At 46.0% G+C, this 20951-nt stretch overlaps 1 protein-coding gene across 1 annotated transcript in view; it reads right to left on the bottom strand.

The window, feature by feature from the left end:
- The window catches only part of cfap65 (cilia and flagella associated protein 65), a 56490-nt gene that overhangs the window by 9307 nt on the left and 26232 nt on the right, over positions 1-20951 (bottom strand). Inside the window, exons 17-29 of the mRNA XM_082966906.1 lie at positions 18367-18495; positions 17231-17444; positions 16668-16796; positions 15840-16016; positions 15409-15475; positions 14599-14709; positions 13640-13831; positions 12398-12556; positions 10423-10554; positions 5904-6020; positions 4661-5326; positions 4482-4532; positions 2841-3067 (exon numbers count right to left, since the gene is read on the bottom strand). Of these exons, the coding sequence (XP_082823032.1) occupies positions 2841-3067; positions 4482-4532; positions 4661-5326; positions 5904-6020; positions 10423-10554; positions 12398-12556; positions 13640-13831; positions 14599-14709; positions 15409-15475; positions 15840-16016; positions 16668-16796; positions 17231-17444; positions 18367-18495 (2371 nt within the window). The remainder of the gene's footprint in view (positions 1-2840; positions 3068-4481; positions 4533-4660; positions 5327-5903; positions 6021-10422; positions 10555-12397; positions 12557-13639; positions 13832-14598; positions 14710-15408; positions 15476-15839; positions 16017-16667; positions 16797-17230; positions 17445-18366; positions 18496-20951) is intronic.

Raw genomic sequence — 20951 nt, 5'->3', positions numbered from 1 at the left:
AGTAAAACACGACTATAGATACAGTAACCCTCCCAGTTAAACACGACTATAGATACAGTAACCCTCCCAGTAAAACACGACTATAGATACAGTAAAACACGACTATAGATACAGTAACCCTCCCAGTAAAACACGACTATAGATACAGTAAAACATGACTATAGATACAGTAACCCTCCCAGTAAAACACGACTATAGATGCAGTAAAACACGACTATAGATACAGTAACCCTCCCAGTAAAACACGACTATAGATACAGTAACCCTCCCAGTAAAACACGACTATAGATACAGTAACCCTCCCAGTAAAACACGACTATAGATACAGTAACCCTCCCAGTAAAACACGACTATAGATACAGTAAAACATGACTATAGATACAGTAACCCTCCCAGTAAAACACGACTATAGATACAGTAACCCTCCCAGTAAAACACGACTATAGATACAGTAACCCTCCCAGTAAAACACGACTATAGATACAGTAACCCTCCCAGTAAAACATGACTATAGATACAGTAACCCTCCCAGTAAAACACGACTATAGATACAGTAAAACACGACTATAGATACAGTAAAACACGACTATAGATACAGTAACCCTCCCAGTAAAACACGACTATAGATACAGTAACCCTCCCAGTTAAACACGACTATAGATACAGTAACCCTCCCAGTAAAACACGACTATAGATACAGTAAAACACGACTATAGATACAGTAACCCTCCCAGTTAAACACGACTATAGATACAGTAACCCTCCCAGTAAAACACGACTATAGATACAGTAACCCTCCCAGTTAAACACGACTATAGATACAGTAACCCTCCCAGTTAAACACGACTATAGATACAGTAACCCTCCCAGTAAAACACGACTATAGATACAGTAAAACACGACTATAGATACAGTAACCCTCCCAGTAAAACACGACTATAGATACAGTAACCCTCCCAGTAAAACACGACTATAGATACAGTAACCCTCCCAGTAAAACACGACTATAGATACAGTAAAACACGACTATAGATACAGTAACCCTCCCAGTAAAACACGACTATAGATACAGTAACCCTCCCAGTAAAACACGACTATAGATACAGTAAAACACGACTATAGATACAGTAACCCTCCCAGTAAAACACGACTATAGATACAGTAACCCTCCCAGTTAAACACGACTATAGATACAGTAACCCTCCCAGTAAAACACGACTATAGATACAGTAAAACACGACTATAGATACAGTAACCCTCCCAGTAAAACACGACTATAGATACAGTAACCCTCCCAGTTAAACACGACTATAGATACAGTAAAACACGACTATAGATACAGTAACCCTCCCAGTAAAACACGACTATAGATACAGTAAAACACGACTATAGATACAGTAACCCTCCCAGTAAAACACGACTATAGATACAGTAACCCTCCCAGTAAAACACGACTATAGATACAGTAACCCTCCCAGTAAAACACGACTATAGATACAGTAAAACACGACTATAGATACAGTAACCCTCCCAGTAAAACACGACTATAGATACAGTAAAACACGACTATAGATACAGTAACCCTCCCAGTTAAACACGACTATAGATACAGTAAAACACGACTATAGATACAGTAACCCTCCCAGTAAAACACGACTATAGATACAGTAACCCTCCCAGTAAAACACGACTATAGATACAGTAAAACACGACTATAGATACAGTAAAACACGACTATAGATACAGTAACCCTCCCAGTAAAACACGACTATAGATACAGTAACCCTCCCAGTAAAACACGACTATAGATACAGTAACCCTCCCAGTAAAACACGACTATAGATACAGTAAAACACGACTATAGATACAGTAACCCTCCCAGTTAAACACGACTATAGATACAGTAACCCTCCCAGTAAAACACGACTATAGATACAGTAAAACACGACTATAGATACAGTAACCCTCCCAGTAAAACACGACTATAGATACAGTAACCCTCCCAGTAAAACACGACTATAGATACAGTAAAACACGACTATAGATACAGTAACCCTCACAGTAAAACACGACTATAGATACAGTAACCCTCACAGTAAAACACGACTATAGATACAGTAACCCTCCCAGTTAAACACGACTATAGATACAGTAAAACACGACTATAGATACAGTAACCCTCCCAGTAAAACACGACTATAGATACAGTAACCCTCCCAGTAAAACACGACTATAGATACAGTAACCCTCCCAGTAAAACACGACTATAGATACAGTAAAACACGACTATAGATACAGTAACCCTCCCAGTAAAACACGACTATAGATACAGTAACCCTCCCAGTAAAACACGACTATAGATACAGTAAAACACGACTATAGATACAGTAACCCTCACAGTAAAACACGACTATAGATACAGTAACCCTCACAGTAAAACACGACTATAGATACAGTAACCCTCCCAGTTAAACACGACTATAGATACAGTAAAACACGACTATAGATACAGTAACCCTCCCAGTAAAACACGACTATAGATACAGTAACCCTCCCAGTCAAGGTGTGTGTTTGAGATTGAGTAATTGCAGTCGGACTGCACAGAATCCCTGATCTACTAATCACCTTGCATCCCAAATAATGTGATTTAGATGAGCAATTCCGCGCACCCTCGTTCACCCTCGTTTACCCTCGTTCACTCTCGTTTACCCCCGTTCACCCTCGTTTACCCTTGTTCACCCTCGTTTACCCTCGTTCACCCTCGCTCAACTGATCCCCTGAAACACGCTGAAGGTCTTCTCGTTGACCCTCAGGGTAGCGGGGTAATCAATGTACTGTACCTGTTGATGTGGTGTGTGCTGAGCAGGGAGGGGAAGAAGGTCTGGAACTCTAGGAGGGAGTGTGAGCGGGCGGTGACCCCCAGGTGTAGCAGGGTGGGGCAGGGCGGTTCAGGTCTCCTCCATACCTGGCTAGCCTCTCTCTGGGCCCTCCGCTCAGCACGACTGGGCCTGGTACACATACCCCCCACCACGGCACTGCTGCTGCTGCTATGGATAGGAGGCAGAGTCTTAAAGAGAGAGAGCGAGGGGAAGAAAGAGGTAAGACACTGAATGAAATGTAAGCAGTATCTATTCTATATTATAAACTGGGTGGTTTGAGCCCTGCATGCTGATTGGCTGACAGCCGTGGTATATCAGTCCGTATATACCACGGGTATGACATTTATTTTTACTGTCCTAATTACGTTGGTAACCTGTTTATAATAGCAATAAGGCACCTCGGGGGTTTGTGATATATGGCCAATATACCAGCGTTGCGTAGTGCTTAAGAACAGCCCTTAGCCGTGGTATATTGGCCATATACCACACCTCCTCAGACCTTATTGTTTAAAAATATCTAACCAGATCGGTTTGTGCTGTTTTGTCATGTCAATCTGGTTAGATATTTTTAGGTTTGGCAATATCTATAACATCCACAGGGTCCAGGTGTTTCCTGTTACCTTGTACTTCCTGACTACAGGGTCCAGGTGTTTCCTGTTACCTTGTACTGCCTGACTACAGTGTCCAGGTGTTTCCTGTTACCTTGTACTTCCTGACTACAGGGTCCAGGTGTTTCCTGTTACCTTGTACTTCCTGACTACATGGTCCAGGTGTTTTCTGTTACCTTGTACTTCCTGACTACAGTGTCCAGGTGTTTTCTGTTACCTTGTACTTCCTGACTACAGTGTCCAGGTGTTTCCTGTTACCTTGTACTTCCTGACTACAGGGTCCAGGTGTTTCCTGTTACCTTGTACTTCCTGACTACAGGTCCAGGTGTTTTCTGTTACCTTGTATTTCCTGACTACAGTGTCCAGGTGTTTCCTGTTACCTTGTACTTCCTGACTACAGTGTCCAGGTGTTTCCTGTTACCTTGTACTGCCTGACTACAGTGTCCAGGTGTTTCCTGTTACCTTGTACTTCCTGACTACAGGGTCCAGGTGTTTCCTGTTACCTTGTACTTCCTGACTACATGGTCCAGGTGTTTTCTGTTACCTTGTACTTCCTGACTACAGTGTCCAGGTGTTTTCTGTTACCTTGTACTTCCTGACTACAGTGTCCAGGTGTTTCCTGTTACCTTGTACTTCCTGACTACAGGGTCCAGGTGTTTCCTGTTACCTTGTACTTCCTGACTACAGGTCCAGGTGTTTTCTGTTACCTTGTACTTCCTGACTACAGTGTCCAGGTGTTTTCTGTTACCTTGTACTTCCTGACTACAGTGTCCAGGTGTTTCCTGTTACCTTGTACTTCCTGACTACAGGTTCCAGGTGTTTCCTGTTACCTTGTACTTCCTGACTACATGGTCCAGGTGTTTTCTGTTACCTTGTACTTCCTGACTACAGTGTCCAGGTGTTTCCTGTTACCTTGTACTTCCTGACTACATGGTCCAGGTGTTTTCTGTTACCTTGTACTTCCTGACTACAGTGTCCAGGTGTTTCCTGTTACCTTGTACTTCCTGACTACAGGTCCAGGCTTCTGTGGGGAAGGTACAACCTCCTGCATCAGGACAAGATGAAGGTGTTAGATCACCAGTAAGTAGAACCCAGATTGTGTGTGTGTGTGTGTGTGTGTGTGTGTGTGTGTGTGTGTGTGTGTGTGTGTGTGTGTCCTAGTATGATTCTCACCTTAGTGTTGCTCTCCTTTGTTTGATTCTGTGTATGACCCTGGGGGTAGCTGGTCTGACTCGGTGTATGACCCTGGGGGTAGCTGGTCTGACTCGGTGTATGACCCTGGGGGTAGCTGGTCTGATTCTGTGTATGACCCTGGGGGTAGCTGGTCTGATTCTGTGTATGACCCTGGGGGTAGCTGGTCTGATTCTGTGTATGACCCTGGGGGTAGCTGGTCTGATTCTGTGTATGACCCTGGGGGTAGCTGGTCTGATTCTGTGTATGACCCTGGGGGTAGCTGGTCTGACTTGGTGTATGACCCTGGGGGTAGCTGGTCTGACTCGGTGTATGACCCTGGGGGTAGCTGGTCTGATTCTGTGTATGACCCTGGGGGTAGCTGGTCTGATTCTGTGTATGACCCTGGGGGTAGCTGGTCTGACTTGGTGTATGACCCTGGGGGTAGCTGGTCTGACTCGGTGTATGACCCTGGGGGTAGCTGGTCTGATTCTGTGTATGACCCTGGGGGTAGCTGGTCTGACTCGGTGTATGACCCTGGGGGTAGCTGGTCTGACTCGGCTGCAGGTCTTTCTCAGTCAGGGTAAACTCGTTCGTCTGTCTGTCTCTCTCCAGCTCCCACTGCTGTAGATCCTGATGGTACTGAGATAGAGCTTCCTCCAGGGTCACCTGGTAACATAACAACAACATCTCAGTCACACATCATATGTGGTTGTTTTACCAATGCACTAACTGTCTGGAGTCTTTCTGGATAGGACCTGCTGAGATGAGATGGATGGATGGGATGAATAACATGTAATATGTCAAAATGGAAACATCTATAGACAAATGGACAGAATGCAATTCACCTTTAATGGTATTGAAACATCTATAGACAAATGGACAGAATGCTATTCACCTTTAATGGTATTGAAACATCTATAGACAAATGGACAGAATGCTATTCACTGTTAATGGTATTGAAACATCTATAGACAAATGGACAGAATGCTATTCACCTTTAATGGTATTGAAACATCTATAGACAAATGGACAGAATGCTATTCACTGTTAATGGTATTGAAACATCTATAGACAAATGGACAGAATGCTATTCACCTTTAATGGTATTGAAACATCTATAGACAAATGGACAGAATGCTATTCACTGTTAATGGTATTGAAACATCTATAGACAAGTGGTCTTATGAGTGAACACTGTGACAGAGTTTGTAGGTATACCAAGGACTATGATAAAGGTCCTCACCTCACAGATGATGTCTAGCTGGTAGAAGCTGGGGCTGCCAGAGGCCTGGAGAGTCAGGATACAGAGAGAACTCTCCCCTGGAGACAGAGTACCATTCTCTGGGTAGATCTGGACTGACTGCAGGGACAATAACCGCAACAAGACACACGCATAGTATTAAACAGCATTCGCTGACACAACCCAAAAAACCAACTCTCCCATTCAACAAACATCCACAGAAAGAAGCACTCATTTATGTACGCTGCAGTATGTCCAGTACGCTGCAGTATGTCCGGTACGCTGTAGTATGTCCAGTACGCTGCAGTATGTCCGGTACGCTGCAGTATGTCCAGTACGCTGCAGTATGTCCAGTACGCTGTAGTATGTCCAGTACGCTGTAGTATGTCCAGTACGTCCAGTACGCTGTAGTATGTCCAGTACGTCCAGTACGCTGCAGTATGTCCAGTACGCTGCGGTATGTCCAGCACGCTGCAGTATGTCCAGTACGCTGCAGTATGTCCAGTACGCTGCAGTATGTCCAGTATGCTGCAATATGTCCAGTACGCTGCAGTACGTCCAGTACGCTGCAGTATGTCCAGTATGCTGCAGTATGTCCAGTATGCTGCAGTATGTCCAGTACGCTGCAGTATGTCCAGTATGCTGCAGTATGTCCAGTACGCTGCAATATGTCCAGTATGCTGCAGTACGCTGCAGTATGTCCAGTACGCTGTAGTATGTCCAGTACGTCCAGTACGCTGCAGTATGTCCAGTACGCTGCAGTATGTCCAGTACGCTGCAGTACGTCCAGTACGCTGCAGTATGTCCAGTACGCTGCAGTATGCTGCAGTATGTCCAGTACGCTGCAGTATGTCCAGTACGCTGCAGTATGTCCAGTACGCTGCAATATGTCCAGTACGCTGCAGTATGTCCAGTATGCTGCAGTACGCTGCAGTATGTCCAGTATGTCCAGTACGCTGCAATATGTCCAGTACGCTGCAGTATGTCCAGTACGCTGCAATATGTCCAGTATGCTGCAGTACGCTGCAGTATGTCCAGCATGTCCAGTACGCTGCAATATGTCCAGTATGCTGCAGTACGCTGCAGTATGTCCAGTATGTCCAGTACGCTGCAGTATGTCCAGTACGCTGTAGTATGTCCAGTACGTCCAGTACGCTGCAGTATGTCCAGTACGCTGCAGTACGTCCAGTACAATCATAGATATATTTTACCCCAGTATCTGTGCGTTAGACGTCGACGATGAGTATGAGGTGTCTCCTCTCCAACGCCAAATTTGTATGTAGACCTTTTTTTATAAGTATATACCGGCTGTAGTGGTAGTACATGACGATAGTAATGAACGTACTTTGATATCATAACGCTGCAGAGCTGTCTAATGGGATTTGAATTGGAGCTTCCTGGGCGATGAGTACGAGGAGACACCTCATATTCCTCAACGACATCTCTAACACACAGATACGAGGGTAAGATCTAAACCCAGCAAAACAAGCAACAAATCACTAACACTAGAAAAGTTTGTGGTAATTCACACATCCTTAAAAACTTAGGTGCTAGGTGCTAATAAACTGCATGCTAACCTGGTCAGTCAAGTTCCAGGCTAATATACAGCACGCTAACCTGGTCAGTCAGGTTCCAGGCTAATATACTGCACTCTAACCTGGTCAGTCAGATTCCAAGCTAATATACTGCACGCTAACCTGGTCAGTCAAGTTCCAGGCTAATATACAGCACGCTAACCTGGTCAGTCAGGTTCCAGGCTAATATACTGCACTCTAACCTGGTCAGTCAGATTCCAAGCTAATATACTGCACGCTAACCTGGTCAGTCAGGTTCCAGGCTAATATACTGCACTCTAACCTGGTCAGTCAGGTTCCAGGCTAATATACTGCACGCTAACCTGGTCAGTCAGGTTCCAGGCTAATATACTGCACTCTAACCTGGTCAGTCAGGTTCCAGGCTAATATACTGCACGCTAACCTGGTCAGTCAGGTTCCAGGCATAATATACAGCACGCTAACCTGGTCAGTCAGGTTCCAGGCTAATATACAGCACGCTAACCTGGTCAGTCAGGTTCCAGGCTAATATACTGCACGCTAACCTGGTCAGTCAGGTTCCAGGCTAATATACTGCACTCTAACCTGGTCAGTCAGGTTCCAGGCTAATATACTGCACGCTAACCTGGTCAGTCAGGTTCCAGGCTAATATACTGCACGCTAACCTGGTCAGTCAGGTTCCAGGCTAATATACTGCACTGTAACCTGGTCAGTCAGGTTCCAGGCTAATATACTGCACGCTAACCTGGTCAGTCAGGTTCCAGGCTAATATACTGCACGCTAACCTGGTCAGTCAGGTTCCAGGCTAATATACTGCACTCTAACCTGGTCAGTCAGGTTCCAGGCTAATATACTGCACTCTAACCTGGTCAGTCAGGTTCCAGGCTAATATACTGCACGTTAACCTGGTCAGTCAGGTTCCAGGCTAATATACTGCACTCTAACCTGGTCAGTCAGGTTCCAGGCAAATATACTGCACGCTAACCTGGTCAGTGAGGTCCCAGGCTAATATACTGCACGTTAACCTGGTCAGTCAGGTCCCAGGCTAATATACTGCACGCTAATCTGGTCAGTCAGGTCCCAGGCTAATATACTGCATGCTAACCTGGTCAGTCAGGTTCCAGGCTAATATACTGCACGCTAACCTGGTCAGTCAGGTTCCAGGCTAATATACTGCACGCTAACCTGGTCAGTCAGGTTCCAGGCTAATATACTGCACGCTAACCTGGTCAGTCAGGTTCCAGGCTAATATACTGCACGCTAACCTGGTCAGTCAGGTTCCAGGCTAATATACTGCACTGCTAACCTGGTCAGTCAGGTTCCAGGCTAATATACTGCACGCTAACCTGGTGAGTCAGGTTCCAGGCTAATATACTGCACGCTAACCTGGTCAGTCAGGTTCCAGGCTAATATACTGCACGCTAACCTGGTCAGTCTGGTTCCAGGCTAATATACAGCACGATAACCTGGTCAGTCAGGTTCCAGGCTAATATACTGCACATTAACCTGGTCAGTCAGGTTCCAGGCTAATATACTGCACGCTAACCTGGTCAGTCAGGTTCCAGGCTAATATACTGCACGCTAACCTGGTCAGTCAGGTTCCAGGCTAATATACTGCACGCTAACCTGGTCAGTCAGGTTCCAGGCTAGTATACTGCACGTCTAACCTGGTCAGTCAGGTTCCAGGCTAATATACTGCACGCTAACCTGGTCAGTCAGGTTCCAGGCTAATATACTGCACGCTAACCTGGTCAGTCAGGTTCCAGGCTAATATACTGCACGCTAACCTGGTCAGTCAGGTTCCAGGCTAATATACTGCACTCTAACCTGGTCAGTCAGGTTCCAGGCTAATATACTGCACGTGTAACCTGGTCAGTCAGGTTCCAGGCTAATATACTGCACTCTAACCTGGTCAGTCAGGTTCCAGGCTAATATACTGCACGCTAACCTGGTCAGTGAGGTCCCAGGCTAATATACTGCACGTTAACCTGGTCAGTCAGGTCCCAGGCTAATATACTGCACGCTAATCTGGTCAGTCAGGTTCCAGGCTAATATACTGCACGCTAACCTGGTCAGTCAGGTTCCAGGCTAATATACTGCACGCTAACCTGGTCAGTCAGGTTCCAGGCTAATATACTGCACGCTAACCTGGTCAGTCAGGTTCCAGGCTAATATACTGCACGCTAACCTGGTCAGTCAGGTTCCAGGCTAATATACTGCACGATAACCTAGTCAGTCAGGTTCCAGGCTAATATACTGCACGCTAACCTGGTCAGTCAGGTTCCAGGCTAATATACTGCACGCTAACCTGGTGAGTCAGGTTCCAGGCTAATATACTGCACTCTAACCTGGTCAGTCAGGTTCCAGGCTAATTTACTGCACGCTAACCTAGTCAGTCAGGTTCCAGGCTAATATACTGCACTCTAACCTGGTCAGTCAGGTTATATACTGCACGCTAATATACTGCACTCTAACCTGGTCAGTCAGGTTCCAGGCTAATATACTGCACTCTAACCTGGTCAGTCAGGTTATATACTGCACGCTAATATACTGCACTCTAACCTGGTCAGTCAGGTTCCAGGCTAATATACTGCACTCTAACCTGGTCAGTCAGGTTCCAGGCTAATATACTGCACGCTAACCTGGTCAGTCAGGTTCCAGGCTAATATACTGCACGCTAACCTGGTCTGTCAGGTTCCAGGCTAATATACTGCACGCTAACCTGGTCAATCAGGTTCCAGGCTAATATACTGCACTCTAACCTGGTCAGTCAGGTTATATACTGCACGCTAATATACTGCACTCTAACCTGGTCAGTCAGGTTCCAGGCTAATATACTGCACGCTAACCTGGTCAGTCAGGTTCCAGGCTAATATACTGCACGCTAACCTAGTCAGTCAGGTTCCAGGCTAATATACTGCACGCTAACCTGGTCAGTCAGGTTCCAGGCTAATATACTGCACTCTAACCTGGTCAGTCAGATTCCAGGTGTAGAGGACTCTGTCACTGTGGGAGACATTCGTCAGGAACAGGACCCGTGTGGAGCGACAGCAGACTGGGATGTCCCCAAGAGACAATCTCTCCTCTGACAGGAACAGCACCTGCAGACGAGACAGAGGGCCGTGTTATGAGTGGAGCGTCTGTCATACTTCATCACCAAAACATTGGCCAATAGGAGCCCCAGGACAGGTACGCTGCAGGTACGGTACAAAAGGATCACATGGTGGCATTAGTTACAGTGGCAAGATAAAGTATGTGAACCCTTTGGAATGACCTGGATTTGTGCATAAATTTGTCATCAAATTTGATCTGATCTTCCTCTAAGTCACAACAATAGACAAACACAGTCTGCTTAAACTAATAACACACAAATTATTGTATTTTTGTTGTCTATATTGAATACATAATTTAAACATTCACAGTATAAGTTGGAAAAAGTATGTGAATCCCTAGGCTAATGACTTCTCCAAAAGATAATTGGAGTCAGGAGTCAACTAACATGGAGTCCAATCAATGAGATGAGATGAGATTGGAGATGTTGGTTAGAGCCCTATAAAAAACCCTGCCCTATAAAAAACACTCACAAAATGTGAGTTTGCTATTCACAAGAAGCATTGACTGATGTGAACCATGCCTCGAACAAATGAGATCTCAGAAGACCTAAGATTAAGAATTGTTGACTTGCATAGACATGGAAAGGGTTACAAAAGTATCTCTAAAAGCCTTGATGTTCATCAGTCCACAGTAAGACAAATTGTCTATAAATGGAGGAAGTTCAGCACTGTTGCTACTCTCCCTAGGCCTGGCTGTCCTGCAAAGATGACTGCAAGAGCACAGTGCAGGATGCTCAATGAGGTTAAGAAGAATCCTAGAGTGTCAGCTAAAGACTTACAGAAATCTCTGGAACAAGTCTATGATACGTAAAACACTAAACAAGAATGGTGTTCATGGGAGGACACCACAGAAGAAGCCACTGCTGTCCCAAAAAAACATTGCTGCACGTCTGAAGTTTACAAAAGAGCACTTGGATGCTACTGGCAAAATATTCTGTGGACAGATGAAAATAAAGTTGAGTTGTTTGGAACTGTAAAGTATGGTGGAGAGAGCATCATGGTTTGGGGCTGCTTTGCTGCCTCAGGGCCTGGACAGCTTGCTATCATCGACGGAAAAATTAATTCCCAAGTTTATCAAGACATTTTGCAGGAGAATGTAAGGCTATCTGTCCGCCAATTGAAGCTCAACAGAAGTTGGATGATGCAACAGGACAACAACAAAAAACACAGGAAGTAAATCAACAACAGAATTGCTTCAACAGAAGAAAATGTGCCTTCTGGAGTGGCCCAGTCAGAGTCCTGACCTCAACCTGATTGAGATGCTGTGGCATGAGCTCAAGTGAGCAGTTCACACCAGACATCCCAAGAATATTGCTGAACTGAAACAGTTTTGTAAAGAGGAATGGTCCAAAATTCCTCCTGACCGTTGTGCAGGTCTGATCCTCAACTACAGAAAACGTTTGGTTGAGGTTATTGCTGCCAAAGGAGGGTCAACCTGTTATTAAATCCAGGGATTCACATGCTTTTTCCACCCTGCACTGTGAATGTTTACACGGTGTGTTCAATAAAGACATGAAAAGGTATAATTGTTTGTGTGTTATTAGTTTCAGCAGACTGTGTTTATCTGTTGTTGTGACCTAGATGAAGATCAGATCAAATGTTATGACCAATTTATGCAGAAATCCAGGTCATTCCAAAGGGTTCACATACTTTTTCTTGCCACTGTATATAATACAATAATATTATAATGCCATTAAGCAGAGACTTAGTCATGCAGGTGGTTCTGGGAAAATAGAGCCAACTATCCTGTCATTGCAAGAGACATGCTCTACCAACTGAGCCAAACAGGACCAGGTAAGACTATATGGGAATAGGTAGATGGGCCACTCACCTGGTTGGGCAGGGCCATCCTCTGTGTGCTGGGGACAGACATGTAGGCATCATGAAGCTGTACTGGTGCCGACTCTCCCAGCACACTGTTATCAAACCCACAGCCTTCAAACGTCAACAGCATAGTGTCTCCCTCCAGCACATGGATAGAGATGTCCACCTGGAAATAAACACAGGACTGTGTGAGGAGGAGGAGGAAGATGGTACAACGACAGGAGAGAGGAAGAGGAAGATGTTACAACAACAGGAGAGAGGAAGAGGAAGATGTTTCAACAACAGGAGAGAGGAAGAGGAAGATGTTACAACAACAGGAGAGAGGAAGAGGAAGATGTTTCAACAACAGGAGAGAGGAAGAGGAAGATGTTACAACGACAGGAGAGAGGAAGAGGAAGATGTTTCAACAACAGGAGAGAGGAAGATGTTACAACGACAGGAGAGAGGAAGATGTTTCAACAACAGGAGAGAGGAAGAGGAAGATGTTACAACAACAGGAGAGAGGAAGAGGAAGATGTTTCAACAACAGGAGAGAGGAAGATGTTTCAACAACAGGAGAGAGGAAGAGGAAGATGTTACAACAACAGGAGAGAGGAAGAGGAAGATGTTACAACAACAGGAGAGAGGAAGATGTTACAACAACAGGAGAGAGGAAGATGTTACAACAACAGGAAAGAGGAAGAGGAAGATGTTACAACGACAGGAGAGAGGAAGAGGAAGATGTTACAACAACAGGAGAGAGGAAGAGGAAGATGTTACAACAACAGGAGAGAGGAAGAGGAAGATGTTACAACAACAGGAGAGAGGAAGAGGAAGATGTTACAACAACAGGAGAGAGGAAGAGGAAGATGTTACAGCGACAGGAGAGAGGAAGAGGAAGATGTTACAGCGACAGGAGAGAGGAAGAGGAAGATGTTACAACAACAGGAGAGAGGAAGAGGAAGATGTTACAACAACAGGAGAGAGGAAGAGGAAGATGTTACAGCGACAGGAGAGAGGAAGAGGAAGAGGTTACAGCGACAGGAGAGAGGAAGAGGAAGAGGTTACAGCGACAGGAGAGAGGAAGAGGAAGATGTTACAACAACAGGAGAGAGGAAGAGGAAGAGGTTACAGCGACAGGAGATGGCATCTAGAATACCTAGAAGGATACCAGTTTTTCCCCGTCGGACTTCGGAATCGAACTGCAAATCTAGGGTGGCAGTCCCGTCTCTCTAACCTCTAGGTTACCTAACAGAAGGTTGCTACTCACACTGTAAGTCTTTGCCTCCAGGGGGGAGAGGACCCACTCCAGCAGGGCTGTCCTGCCAGGCTTCACCTCTCCCTGGGGGATGAGACACTGCAGCACGGGGTGACCAAAGTTATCAGCCGTCAGCTGCTCAAGGGGCTCTGTGTCCACACGGTACCTCAGAGGGATAGCCCCTCCGTTGTACAGCTCATACACCTGCAATACACCAACCAGACACTGTGATGACTCTCCATGATGAAGAGGTGAATGTTTACATGTCTGACATTACTCATCTTACATGTATTTATATATTCTATATTATTCTACTGTATCTTAGTCTATGCTGCTCTGACGTTACTCATCTTACATGTATATATATATTCTATATTATTCTACTGTATCTTAGTCTGTGCTGCTCTGACGTTGTTCGTCCATATATTTATATATTCTTAATTAATTACATTCCTTTACTTAGATTTGTGTGTATTGGGTATATGTTGTGAAATTGTTAGATATTACTTGTTAGATATTAGTGCACTGTCGGAGCTAGAAACACAAGCATTTCGCTACAGCCGCAATAACATCTGTATGTGACCAATACAATTTCATTTGATTTGATTTAGATTTGATGAAGAATTAGCTGAAACTGAGGGGAGCAGTGAATGATAAGCTTTCTGGTGTAATTATAACTGTCTTCAAATCAAATTTAAATTGTATTTGTCACATGCGCCGAATACAACGTTACAGTGAAATGCTTACTTACAAGCTCTTAACCAACAATTCAGTTTTAAGAAAATTACCTAAAAAAAATACAAAATAAAAGTAACAAATAATTAAAGAGCAGCAGTAAAATAACAATAGTGAGGCTATATACAGGGAAACCAACAAGGTGGGTTCTATACATTGGTGACGGGATGAGGTGAGTTTCCCCCTTTACATTGCAAACCAATCACTTATTGTGAAGCCTGAGCAGGGAGTCTAACCTGTTTAGGTGGACTGAACCCCCCGATTGCCACTGGGGCGAAGACGTGCTTGGTGGAGGTGAAGTGGAGGTAGTGCCTGTCTCTCTCCACCGTCACTCCCATGAAGTTCAACTGCACACAGACAAACAAAACAGAGACCGTCGGTATTATCAGCATGAGATACAGTCTTATTCTATCCTCAGCCCAGACACCTAAAAAACTGGTTCCCAAGACTACTCCTGACCCTGGATTAACAAGCCCAGACACCTAAAAGGCTGGTTCCCAAGACTACTCCTGACCCTGGATTAACAAGCCCAGACATATAAAAAACTGGTTCCCAAGACTACACCTGACCCTGGATTAACAAACCCAGACATCTAAAAGGCTGGTTCCCAAGACTACTCCTGACCCTGGATTAACAAACCCAGACATCTAAAAGGCTGGTTCCCAAGACTACACCTGACCCTGGATTAACAAACCCAGACACCTAAAAAACTGGTTCCCAAGACTACTCCTGACCCTGGATTAACAAACCCAGACATCTAAAAGGCTGGTTCCCAAGACTACTCCTGACCCTGGATTAACAAGCCCAGACATCTAAAAGGCTGGTTCCCAAGACTACTCCTGACCCTGGATTAACAAACCCAGACATCTAAAAGGCTGGTTCCCAAGACTACTCCTGACCCTGGATTAACAAACCCAGACATCTAAAAGGCTGGTTCCCAAGACTACTCCTGACCCTGGATTAACAAGCAGGTTCAACGGAGAGGTCTAGATTTAATCTGTTTCCCGGGAAAAACCGGCGCATAAAATATGACTGTGCCGTCTCACCAGAATCTCTCTGCCGTGAGATAGCTTGAACAGGACTGGGAGACGGTCAGTACCAGCAAAGTCATGTCTATGAAGAAGAACAACAACAAGACGGACAGTATGTAGAGAATAGTCATCTCATCACGTCATTACTTTCTTGAATGATTTATTATTAAGGGCTATTATTTTTGTTGTGTCTGTGTATCCAACCTCAATAGCCGAGTAATTTGGAAGTATGGTGACATGAGACTAGAGCAGGGAGGGGGGGATATATAGAGATAATAACGGACCTACAGTATTTGAAAATTACTGCCCTTCTTCTGACCCACCGATTGATTTTAATGACTAAATCAGGCTCCAAAAAAAGAAAAAATCAGTTTGGACATTGAATTTCTAAATCCTGATGTGGCCCTCAAGCTAAAAACGTTGCACACCGATGGACTAGGGCATACCTGTAGCTAAATGTCACTGCCTTCTGCTGTCCTGGATGTAGTTTACCAGAGCGGGGTGTTATATTAAACAGCCTGTTATCCTGCACCTTCATATGGTGGAGCTCTGTAGTGCTGAACTCCCCAGTCTCAGCCCAGTACTCAAGCTCTATCTGCTGGTCTTCTGGGAACAGGAACGACCTGGAGGGAGTGGAGGTTAACATAGAATAGCATAGCTTAGTTTAGAGCATAGCCTAACATAGAAAAGCATAGCATAACATAGGATAGAAAAGCATAGCACAACATAGCAAAGCATAACATAGCATAACATAGGATAGAAACACATAGCATAACATAGCATAGCATAACATAGCATAGCATAACATAGCATAGCATAACATAGGAGAGAAAAGCATAGCACAACATAGCATAGCATAACATAGCATAGCATAGAAAAGCATAGCACAACATAGCATAGCATAACATAGCATAGAAAAGCATAGCACAACATATCAAAGCATAACATAACATAGCATAACATAGCATAACATAGCATAGCATAACATAGGATAGAAAAGCATAGCACAACATAGCATAGTATAACATAGCATAGCACAACATAGCATAGGACAACATAGCATAACATAGCCTAACATAGCATAACATAGAATAGAAAAGCATAGCACAACATAGCATATCATAGGATTGAAACACATAGCATAACATAGCATAGAAAAGCATAGCACAACATAGCAAAGCATAGCATAACATAGCATAGCATAGAAAAGCATAGCACAACATAGCAAAGCATAGCATAACATAGCATATTAGCATATCATAACAGATACTGACCACTCGACAGGGATGCTCCCAGTGTTCTCAAACATCAGCAGCACACTGGAGGGGTCTGAGCCCAGAGGAGCAGCGCTGAAGTTGAAATCCAACATGGCCGACGTGAAGATGGAGGGACAACGACGCAGACTGGAGGAGGTGGGGGACAGACACACCTCAGATACACACTATATGTAACTCCAGACCAATTCCATACACTGATATTAGAAATGTCACAACAGTTCATAGAAAAGGAATTGAATGACTGAAATGAAAAGGAGTTGAAACTAATTGAATTCTGATTTACCTCATTTTTGCCTTGCTTCACTCCACAGTCACCAAGACATTTACATTTTAGTCATTTAGCAGACGCTCTTATCCAGAGCGACTTACAGTAGTGAAAGCATACATTTCAATTCATTTCATACATTTTTTTTCTTCTCCATACTGGCCCCCCATGGGAATCGAACCCACAACCCTGGCGTTGCAAACACCATTGCAAACACCATGCTCTACCAACTGAGCCACAGGGAGCCAAGAGACTTGTGTTTATCCGACAAAGTTCATAGTCCCTACTAACTCACCTGTGTCTGGTGGGCACCCGATAGGTGAGCTCCGGCGGGGCGGGGTCTCTCTGCAGGTGGGCGTTGAGTTGTCCCAGAGAAAAAAGGCTCCAGATCTGCAGCTTGCTGAGCCCCTCCACGCTGCCACTGCAACGCACATCTGTCACCTCCAGGGTGGGGAACACCCCTTCACCCAGCACCTGGCACAGAGCCTGGGGAGCATCCAGCACAGAGCCTGGAGCACAGACAAGGACCAGGGAGGTAGAGAGAGGGGGAAAGAGACAGACAGCCAAGGACCACAGTCGAGCAGCACAGCCAACCACCGGGAGAGAGAGGGAGGAGAGAGTACAGAGAGAGGAGAGAGACAAAAAGACAGGGGAGAGGGAAAGGTTAGACAAACTTCTTAAAAACAACCATTACATCACAGTTAGTCATTCAAATCCTGATGCTGGTCACATTGTGTGTCTGCTGTCTAACAGGGGTCCTACCTGTAGAGCTGAGTGTCTGCTGTCTAACAGGGGTCCTACCTGTAGAGCTGAGTGTCTGCTGTCTAACAGGGGATCCTACCTGTAGAACTGAGTGTCTGCTGTCTAACAGGGGATCCTACCTGTAGAGCTGAGTGTCTGCTGTCTAACAGGGGTCCTACCTGTAGAGCTGAGTGTCTGCTGTCTAACAGGGGTCCTACCTGTAGAACTGAGTGTCTGCTGTCTAACAGGGGATCCTACCTGTAGAACTGAGTGTCTGCTGTCTAACAGGGGATCCTACCTGTAGAACTGAGTGTCTGCTGTCTAACAGGGGTCCTACCTGTAGAACTGAGTGTCTGCTGTCTAACAGGGGATCCTACCTGTAGAACTGAGTGTCTGCTGTCTAACAGGGGATCTACCTGTAGAACTGAGTGTCTGCTGTCTAACAGGGGACCTACCTGTAGAACTGAGTGTCTGCTGTCTAACAGGGGATCTACCTGTAGAACTGAGTGTCCGCTGTCTAACAGGGGTCCTACCTGTAGAACTGAGTGTCTGCTGTCTAACAGGGGTCCTACCTGTAGAACTGAGTGTCTGCTGTCTAACAGGGGTCCTACCTGTAGAGCTGAGTGTCTGCTGTCTAACAGGGGATCCTACCTGTAGAGCTGAGTGTCTGCTGTCTAACAGGGGTCCTACCTGTAGAGCTGAGTGTCTGGTAGGTGAGGTCCCAGCAGTATCTGGTCCTCCTGGCAGGCCTCACAGTGGAGCGGATCAGCAGCCTGGAGCGAGCTGGGATGGTGCCTCTCACAGAGTCCAGCTCCAGGGCTTTAATACACAGAACAGGATAAAGCTATTAACCACTGAACATGGAGGAGATGGAGGAGATGGGTCTGTTATGGGACAGTGAACCTGGAGGAGATGGGTCTGTTATGGGACAGTGAACCTGGAGGAGCTGGAAGAGATGGGTCTGTTATGGGACAGTGAACCTGGAGGAGATGGGTCTGTTATGGGACAGTGAACCTGGAAGAGATGGGTCTGTTATGGGACAGTGAACCTGGAAGAGATGGGTCTGTTATGGGACAGTGAACCTGGAAGAGATGGGTCTGTTATGGGACAGTGAACCTGGAGGAGATGGGTCTGTTATGGGACAGTGAACCTGGAGGAGATGGAAGAGATGGGTCTGTTATGGGACAGTGAACCTGGAGGAGATGGGTCTGTTATGGGACAGTGAACCTGGAAGAGATGGGTCTGTTATGGGACAGTGAACCTGGAAGAGATGGGTCTGTTATGGGACAGTGAACCTGGAGGAGATGGGTCTGTTATGGGACAGTGAACCTGGAGGAGCTGGAAGAGATGGGTCTGTTATGGGACAGTGAACCTGGAGGAGATGGGTCTGTTATGGGACATTGAACCTGGAAGAGATGGGTCTGTTATGGGACAGTGAACCTGGAGGAGATGGAAGAGATGGGTCTGTTATGGGACAGTGAACCTGGAAGAGATGGGTCTGTTATGGGACAGTGAACCTGGAAGAGATGGGTCTGTTATGGGACAGTGAACCTGGAGGAGCTGGAAGAGATGGGTCTGTTATGGGACAGTGAACCTGGAAGAGATGGGTCTGTTATGGGACAGTGAACCGGGAGGAGATGGAAGAGATGGGTCTGTTATGGGACAGTGAACCTGGAAGAGATGGGTCTGTTATGGGACAGTGAACCTGGAGGAGTTTTGTCCAAAGACAGACTCCAGTGGCAGAAGATGTTTGTGGCTTTATGAAGAGAGTTTAGTAAAGTAAGTAAGCTGAACAAAAACAGACAGAAAGAACAGAATCACAGTGTGGTGTGGCCCGGGGAGTTTCAAGCCAAGCATGTCGTCTCTCAGCTGCACTAGTGAGCTTGGCTGCACTGCCATACTCCCCATCCACCTAAAGCAGTGGTACATATGGTGGAGAATGCAGGTACACCACCGCCCCACCACACATTCTGCCACAACCAGTATGAAGTAACGGTAGTAGTCCAAGCAGCATGTCCACATTGGCACGATGCGGGATAAAATATTGGCCCCCACGTAGGCTGCCAACGTCAGGTCAATGCACCTGTTATATGAGGTTGTATCACCTAGCTGAACGCACTAAAGATAAGTCACTATGGATAAGAGCATCTGCTAAATGACTCAATGATTGAAGATAAACAGTTAAGTCATATGTGACGTTAACACTTATTCATCACTGGAAGGGTACAAGAGCACCAAACTGGGCATCACACAACAAAAGACTGGAATGACGCTCTCAGTAACTCAGTAACAGTTGCACAAAAATAACAGTACAAACATTCTAATGAGCCCCCGCCTCTAGCTGGGCTGGTGTGGGCTGGATGTGTTGGGCTGGATGTGTTGGGCTGGATGTGTTGGGCTGGTTGTGTTGGGCTGGTTGTGTTGGGCTGGATGTGTTGGGCTGGATGTGTTGGGCTGGTTGTGTTGGGCTGGTTGTGTTGGGCTGGATGTGTTGGGCTGGATGTGTTGGGCTGGATGTGTTGGGCTGGTTGTGTTGGGCTGCTTGTGTTGGGCTGGATGTGTTGGGCTGGATGTGTTGGGCTGGTTGTGTTGGGCTGCTTGTGTTGGGCTGGATGTGTTGGGCTGGATGTGTTGGGCTGGATGTGTTGGGCTGGTTGTGTTGGGCTGGTTGTGTTGGGCTGGTTGTGTTGGGCTGGATGTGTTGGGCTGGTTGTGTTGGGCTGGTTGTGTTGGGCTGGATGTGTTGGGCTGGATGTGTTGGGCTGGTTGTGTTGGGCTGGTTGTGTTGGGCTGGTTGTGTTGGGCTTGGTGTGGACTGGTTGTGTTGGGCTTAGTGTTGACTTGGTGTGGGCTGGTTGTGTTGGGCTTGGTGTGGACTGGTTGTGTTGGGCTGGTTGTGTTGGGCTTGGTGTGGGCTGGTTGTGTTGGGCTTGGTGTGGACTGGTTGTGTTGGGCTTGGTGTGGGCTGGTTGTGTTGGGCTGGTTGTGTTGGGCTGGTTGTGTTGGGCTTGGTGTGGACTGGTTGTGTTGGGCTTGGTGTGGGCTGGTTGTGTTGGGCTGGTTGTGTTGGGCTTGGTGTGGGCTGGTTGTGTTGGGCTTGGTGTGGACTGGTTGTGTTGGGCTTGGTGTGGACTGGTTGTGCTGGGCTTGGTGTGGACTGGTTGTGTTGGGCTTGGTGTGGACTGGTTGTGTTGGGCTTGGTGTGGACTGGTTGTGTTGGGCTTGGTGTTGACTTGGTGTGGGCTGGTTGTGTTAGGCTTGGTGTTGGCTTGGTG

This window comes from Salmo salar, chromosome 21 (assembly GCF_965601325.2).
Source record: "Salmo salar chromosome 21, fSalSal1, whole genome shotgun sequence".
NCBI lineage: Eukaryota > Metazoa > Chordata > Actinopteri > Salmoniformes > Salmonidae > Salmo > Salmo salar.
The sequence above is the reverse complement of the archived record's forward strand: the minus strand, read 5'-3'. Positions and strand labels throughout refer to the sequence as shown.